Source organism: Malurus melanocephalus, unplaced genomic scaffold (assembly GCF_030028575.1).
Source record: "Malurus melanocephalus ecotype Western Australia unplaced genomic scaffold, MMel_1.1 scaffold_1152, whole genome shotgun sequence".
Lineage (NCBI taxonomy): Eukaryota > Metazoa > Chordata > Aves > Passeriformes > Maluridae > Malurus > Malurus melanocephalus.
The window spans coordinates 73,313-81,334 of NW_026624384.1; the positions used below are offsets into that span (position 1 = coordinate 73,313).

The following is an 8,022-nucleotide window of genomic DNA, read 5'->3' on the forward strand; positions in this document are numbered from 1 at the left end:
ACCACTTTAGGCAACCTTTGTTTCTTTGTAATTACCTKAACTGAAATTTAAATCCATGGCAGTTCTGCAAAGGAAAACACTGTTCAAAAATACCCACTGAGCATCCAGTGTAAATCAAAGTTACACTCAGCAGAGAACAGAACCACCTGGGAGCAACTGAAGASTTTAACACCATTTTCTTAAACAAAATGTTAAACAAAAGAGACAATACAAGTCAGAACTGCACCTCAATCCTAGTTAATGCTTTAATAAACTGCTGAAATTGTTACCAACTTCCAGAGAATTTTTTGAGACACTTTGAAAACTTTTACTTTCCWCTAAAACTCACATGCTCTGCCTAAGACATCTTTTATTATTCCTAYCATTGCCCAAATTTTGGTGTTTTAAATGTGGATTAGAACCATTTGACCTGGCAAATCCAGCTGAAGCAGCTAGTGATCCTGCCAGCCCCTTTCACCAGTCTTTTCATTTTTCATTAGCAACCCGTTTAAAGGCATTTACCATACTTAAATTATTGTATTTTGCATCAACACATACRTTAAAAGAAGTATGTGGAGCCATARATAAACACAAACAAAATTCTCCRTATTTATGTATGTAAAAGGACAGAGAATGTATTTTCTCCATCACAGACAAATCTTTAAAGAGCACCAAATATTAGAAAATCCTTTAGGTCTCAAACTGAAGTAAAATAGGAGAGTTCTTGTTAGATGCAGACAGAATTCCTTAACTTCATTTCCTCTTTTACACAGAAAAGGAATACTTTTAGGTAAGACAGTCCCGTCAGGAGGAGAAAAATATTTGCTTTTAATATCCAAGATATTGTTTCTAAAATCACTCCAGAAGAAAATCTCCCAAGCCATGAAGAAGGGTATTTGTAGTGATGAAGTTAAAAGCAACAAAAATGACTGGAAAAGTAAAAAACTACTGGAATTTATTCTACTTTTAAGGGGGGAAAAAAATTCCCAGAAGTCCTCTACAGAAGAAGCTGGAGTTTACAAAAGTGCAGCATAAATGTCCTTGTCAGATGTAGATATTATTGTGACTTTCACTGGTTGTCAGGAACTTCTTCAAAATCTTTGTGCTTTCAGACGCATCCTGGGGAAAGGAACAGAGGATCAGCATCACTCACATTGCTGGGAATTAAACAGGACCCTCAGTGGCTTCTGTTCCCATTTTCAWCACTCTGAACATCACTTTTATTAAAATATTAACTATGAGCAAAACTCAAGTCTTCTGAATGAAGGTATCCACAGGAATTTGCAGCTCAGCAATAAAATGGGATTTATTATTTTGCATTTGTCCTCGCTTGGTTATGAGGGGAAGAGTCTGATTTGTCTTTGTTCTCATTCAGAGAATGTTTAAATATTTAGTTTAAATAGTTTCAATATTTATGTCTTAGTCAGACTCACTCAGCAAAGCAGAATGGGCTGCACTGCCTTTCTAGCTGAAATAAACACCTCAGAACACACAGACCTCTCTGGCATTTTATATCTGTGTTCAAAGTGTCTTCAACCAACTAAACTTCAATTTCAAACATTTCAGAAAGAGCAAAACATTCATTTTAGGAGCTGCAGTGGGAATTTATGGGAGCAATRGGATTTATTGTGAGGTGGTGAGGCCCTGGCACAGGCTGATCAGAGAAATTGTGGCTACCCCTGGATCTCTGGAAGTTTCCAAGGCCAGGCTGGATTTCACAGCTGTTGGATTAGTGCAAAAATGTTAAAAACCATCTTCAGAAATTTGGTCTTTTAGTTACAAAAAGAAGTTGGAGGTCAAAAATGAGTATTTTAAGACACTTTCCTGTATGCCACAAGATAAGCAGATACAGAGCTAGAACAGAGCCATCTGCTATAAGAATACAAAATGTAAAATAAAAACAAAAATAATAAAAAAAAAACCACAACAAAAAAAATCAAAGGTTTTAAATGAGACAACTCCAAAGGAAACTGCAGCTCATTCAATCACAGGAAATCCCTCCCTGATAAATTCATACCACTAGAAAAGCCTGAAAATTCAAAATGAAGTTTTAAGGGAAGCTGTGTATTCATTATTTCTAAGCCACGCAGATGTTACAGCAGGTACAAGCACTGTCCTGTATCATGAAAATCTGTATTTTTCTGCCTTTTCAGATGAAATCCCCTCAGAGGTACGCTAATAGCAGAATGCAAGAGATGAAAGCAGATAAAACCAGCCCAAACCTCCCATTTTAAACTGAAATTAATTTTAAAATTAAATTTTACYTTGACTAAACTCTTCAGGACTTTAGAAGAGAGCAGAGGCTTGAAGGCTTCGATGGTAACCGTGTCCAGCTTGATGACATCAGTGTAACACTGGTACAGCACTGCAGGGATCTGCCACACCTGGCAGTAACTCAGAACTAAGCACAAGGCAGAAGAAAATGGATGTTAAAATCAGGAAAAAAAGGATTCTCAGCTCTGTATATAAAAATGAGAACATTAAACCCTAAAGTTTCTAAATTAACAGCTCAGGTTCCTGACTGTTGGAGCAGCCACCACTCATGCATTTCCATTGGACACAAGGAAATAAACCAGCACAAATTAATTAAATGCAGGTATTTCTTCCTGGCAAATACCTTAATTGGAAACTGTTATTTTTGGTAAATAAAAATAATAGCAGCATCTGCAAAAACCCCAAACAAAAAGCCCAAACAACAAAAAAAAAAACCAAACATAAAAAGAAGTGTGAACAAGAGAAAACAATCCACTTTTTTCTCCTGCCAGGCAAGTTTTTCCTCATGCTGCTGCTATTTGGGATTCTAAAATGAAAAGCTTGAGGTTTTTATTAAATTAAATTAAAAATTTTATTTTATTAAATTATAATCTAACTTTGCCATGAGGTTGATCAGTATCCCTGTGAAACCTTCATTACCTGGAATATACAGACAGGGTTTTATGACCCTTTACTSTGGATGTTCCGATGAAAATAATTCTTAATAAAACTTAATGAATTCCTAAGTAAAATTCCCCCAAAACACACTGTACAACATGCCTCATAAGCCTATCAGGAAGAATTTTCCAGTAATTTTGTAACACATGTAAAGGGTAAAAGAATTTGWGGGTGGTTTGGAAATTTGTCCCTCTTTTCCAGGGCAATGTGTAAGATGTAGAACTCTCAGAAATGAATTTTTAAATTCTAACTGCAATGGGAAGCTCCTCAGAGAGAATTSTCTATTGCCACCAGCAGCCCTGTAAATAACTGGAATTGCCAAGTACCAGCAGCAGGAAGATCCCTCACAATGTTGGGCTGCTCCAGCAGTGGGCAGCAGACCTGCTCCTGGAATTCTTTGGTCTTCAAAGCTTTCAGGAATGGAGATGCAAGTGTTAGAGTGGATTCCTGAGTTTTATAATCAGCTACAGGACACGTGGAGAGGATGGTTACTTGCAAGCCTTCCTTTTGCATGGAGCCAAAAACCTGCAATTAAAAAAATCCATCAGCAAATTTTCTCACAGTAAAAGCAGGAAAATCTCAGATTCATTTAAATTTCAGTGCAAAGGGAACTTGAACTCAGCTTTGCAGGACTAACACCAGCTTGAATAATAGCTTTCAGGCAGAAATTTCCCATGCATTTCTCTTGGGATTGAGATAAAAACCCCAAAAGAAAAGCTCACATATCTACCAGGTTGAATGATTTTTGGAGAYGTTTCAGGTTTTCAGCACTTTCTATACAATACATTAAGATTTTCTTTTTAGTTAATGGTGACTGTAGAAAGAAAAATTATTCCAAAGACAGGCAGTTCACTGAGTTGCAAGACATTTGAAATGGAAATCATGCTCCCCAGATGTCCTAAAATATTGCGAGAGCCTTTATTTTAAATACTTAGATTTTAGTTAACTCTATTCAAGTTGAATTGAGAAAAAGAATCCTAAGTTTTCTTTCTCAAATTCAAAGAACAGAATTTCAAAGCCATTATACAAAACATTCTGACCATCACAAAACACCRAGAGGAGAAAAGGAAATAGGGAATTTGGAAACTCTGACAGAAACTTGCCTGTTTCTGTCTATATACCAATCCCAGAAGGGATTCTGGTCCCTCACATCACTGTGTCACCACTGTGACTGAAATCTCACAGAAATATTCAGAAGCCCACATATTTCCCACATGCTTTGTTAGGAACACTGGCTGGAATTCATGAGTGCAAAACTTGAGTCTCTGTGTTTTCATCTGTCAATGATCCCTTACTGAGAAAACACAGATAAGTGTGAAGATCTGAGTCATGGAGACTGAAGATGCTCAGGAAATCAGGATTTACACACAAAACAGGTCTGAAATTCACATCCAAAGCAGAAGATTGCCAGCACAAGGTTTCTGCTGCACATTTAAAAATACTAATAACCACAAAGCCTAAAAATACCCAGGAACATTGGCTTGGTAAAACCATACTGCCACTGTTCATGAACACCCACRCTTGAACAGACACACACATCCACAAATGGGGAAAACAACCCCCCAGACAAGTTTYSTTTGCAATCCCAGTTTAAATGAAGWGCAGGAATGTGTGGAATACAGCAAAAGCAGAATGCTTGAGGTCTCAGGGTTTCTAAACTTCCAAACAAGCCAGGTTCTCCCTAAAGCCTTACTTATCTCTAACCACAGCTTTCAGAATCCCTGCTTGTCCACCAGCTCAGCAGAGATTTAAAGGTAGGCAGGGAGAGAGAACAGACAGMCAGCAAGACAAAATCAGCCACACTTCCTCAAGGCAAAGCAGTGACCCAAATCCATCAGGAAAATCAAGAGATGGAACATTCGCCTACGGCTTTGTGTTATTAAGATCAAAATGATGATATTTGGAGGGACTTCACTGAGCCAGCAGCATCCTGTACCTGGGTGATGCTGGGGTGAGGCACTGGCAATGTTCAATCTGTGAAMAAATGGGACAAATGCTGCTTGGGAGGCCCCTTCCCCTACAGTTCCCCCTTGGGAAAGGCACAGAACACACCCATCAGCTGACACCACCCACCAGGAGTTCCACAACTGGTTTGTCTGGTGATCCTCTGGCAGCTGTACGAATTATTATTTTTTAAGGAAGGACTCTCCCTGAGCTCAAATAAGCCACAGGGAATGAAAAGCAAGCAGGAAAAAGATTTGGGAAGTGTTTAAGGGCCAATAAAATTGAAACTGTCCTGAAGGAGTGACTGCACTCAACTGGGAGGTTACAGCAGACACAGCTGACAGCACCCAGAAAGGGATTTCACAGATTCTGCAGAGACTAAATTATCTATTTTTGAATATTTAATAAAAGAAAACCACAGGGGAAAGTTATTAAACTATGTCATGTTTAAAGCATCAGAGAGAAAGATCCCCACCCTCAGGATTTTATTTCTCATGTTTATTTTCTTGCCAGTTTTACCTTCTCAAGCCACTGGAACTGTTGATCCTCAGCAACGTAGCAACTACACTGACACAATAAAACCTTAAAAAAAGCAAAAACTTTTGTGAGCAAGTGGTCTAAAGAACACAACAGCAGCTCATAATCACATGCACAGATGATGTGGCTGCAGACAACAACTTGTTAAGTTATTTTGGGTTTCTTTAACTCTCTTTCAAAGAGGACTTTTCACTCAAAACTGCAGTGAAGCCATCAGGCTGTGGCATCTTTATGATGAGCTTCACACACCAGAACTCACATAATTTTAGTGASCATTAACCCCTCAGATGATTGATGAGATTACTCTATGAACCTGCAGTGCTTTGTTTGAGGATGGATGAAGATCCCATTTTCCAGAAAGCCAAAACACAGAGGAATTAATGCTCAAGTCACTTACTGTGGGATCTGATATCAATCTGTAGAACAAACAGAAAGAGTCGGTGGGGAGGACATTTGTGGTGCTGGATGTCCGGCACCACTCATTCCACAGCTTCACAACTCCAACCACTTCCCAGCACACAGAATCCAGAATGAAAGACGACAGGAAAGCTGCAAAATCCCCAAAAATACTGTTAATTTATAAAGAATAAAACCTCTGTTCTACAAATAAATAGCTGGACTGAATTAGATTATTCCTCTGGAATTGGAGGGAAGAATTAACTCATTTTTATCAATTTAGATTTATTGTCCAAATCCAGGAAACATCAGCAATCTGAGCAGCCCAACAGCATCCAAATTTAAAAAAGATACAGAGCTGTTCTACATATACAGATACCTTACATAAAAATTATGTGCTCACAGGAATTATAACACTACAGGCAGCTTCAATTTCTTTAGTGCTAACTAAGGATGTAAATATTCTCTAATACTTCTTGATATAAGAGATATAACAGATTAAGAATAAAAATCACAGAAGAAGCAAGGMAGAATTATTACATCAGTTCTAGAAAGCAGAGGCAAGAGTATGGCAAAAATGTTCATAAATCAAATTCCTGTCAAAAACTGCAGAAGACAGATCCAAAATACCTATTACCATTTTTCAAAGGAAAAATCTGAGCAAAAACCAAACAAATTAGCAAAGTTAACTTAGAYAAAATCTAAATGTCATCTAAGTGCAATTTAAGTGCAAGCAAAACTTCTCAGTAATATTAGGACAAAACTTTTGCCAATTAACAAACAATCCCAGAGAATTTATCAAACAAAGTCAGGCAAAGGAAAAAGGGGATTGTCCCAACTAAAATCCTAAACTAAAAAATACTTCACTTTTCCTGTTGAACTGAAAATACACGGATTTTCAGGAGGAATAAACAGCTGTAACAAAAACTGTGTTTTACATGTACAGAGGAACTCCAACTTTCTTTGCACAACTCGGCTGCTTCCAGGTTTAAACTCTTCTAAACGAGCTAGACATTCAGTAAATAGAGAGGGTCAAAGAAGGCTGGAGAGGGACTTTTCACATGGGAATGGAGTAACAGGACATGGGGGAATGGCTTTAACTCAAGGAGGGCATGAACAGATGGGATATTGGGCAGGAATTGTTCCCTGGGAGGGTGGGCAGGCCCTGGCACAGGGTGCCCAGAGAAGCTGTGGCTGCCCCTGGATCCCTTTGAGTGCCCAAGACCAGGCTGGACATTRRGGCTGGGAGCAGRAAATGTCCTGGCACGTTTACACCTCACTMCCACCTTCTGCCTCTTCAAATTTACCCCCAAAATCCCCAGCAGCAGCTGGGTCTGCACGCACCTGAAGCGTTCCTTCCTATAGCCACGATGAACTTGGAGCACACCAGGGGCTCCTCGCCACCGCCGCCCGACCTCCAGGTCCACAGCACATCGACCTCCCTGGGAAAAGAACCACAGAATATCCTGAGCTGSRAGGGACCCCCAGGATCACCCAGTGCCACCCCTGTCCCTGCCCACCCCCAGCAATCCCAGCCTGTGCATCCCTGGCAGCGCTGTCCAAACGCTCCTGGAGCTCTGGCAGCCTCGGGGCCGTGCCCGTTCCCTGGGGAGCCTGGGCAGTGCCAGCACCCTCTGGGGACAGAAGAACCTTTCCCTGCTCTCCAGCCTCAGCCTGTCCCGAACCGCGCTGCCGGCACCTTTTCTTCTCAATCTCCCTGCGGATCTCGCGGTCCTCGGGCGTCTCCTCCCGCGCCTCCTCCTCCTCATCCAGGCCGGCCCGGGACGGAGCCACCACCACCTCCCCGAAGAAAGTCGCCATGGCCGCCCCGCGCCTGCGCAGCCCCGCCCCGCCCGGGGAGCGCCGGAACCRAGCGCGGGGAGCGCCGGACCATGCGTAGCGGGGAGAGGGGCAGCGACAGCGACATTGACAGCGACCGGGATATCTCCGCGTCCCCCCGGCACCCAGCAGCGCCCCATCACCCCGGAGCCGCGGCCCCAAGGGCCACCGGCAGYGCTTCTGGAGCGCTGACAGAGATGCTGACTCCACCATCGCCCCGGACAGTTTGTTCCAAGGATTAACCACCCTTTCAGTGATGAGGAAGGTCCAGAAAATCCCATTTAAACCTCGTCTGGGTGAACTCACTGCCGTTTACGTTCGGTCCCTGTTCCCTGGGAACAGAGCCCGACCCCCCCGGCTGCCCCCTCCTGTCAGGGAGTTGTGCAGAGCCACAAG

At 41.6% G+C, this 8,022-nt stretch overlaps 1 protein-coding gene across 1 annotated transcript; it reads right to left on the reverse strand.

Moving 5' to 3' along the window:
• Positions 1–221: 221 nt before the first annotated feature.
• Positions 222–7,629, reverse strand: PSMG1 (proteasome assembly chaperone 1). The gene is made up of 7 exons (XM_057387169.1): positions 7,487–7,629; positions 7,132–7,229; positions 5,789–5,940; positions 5,374–5,436; positions 3,237–3,435; positions 2,244–2,380; positions 222–1,098 (listed from the first exon to the last, which is right to left on the reverse strand). The coding sequence occupies exons 1-7, from the start codon at positions 7,606–7,608 to the stop codon at positions 1,024–1,026; spliced, it is 846 nt and encodes a 281-aa protein (XP_057243152.1). The 5' UTR covers positions 7,609–7,629; the 3' UTR covers positions 222–1,023.
• Positions 7,630–8,022: the final 393 nt, after the last annotated feature.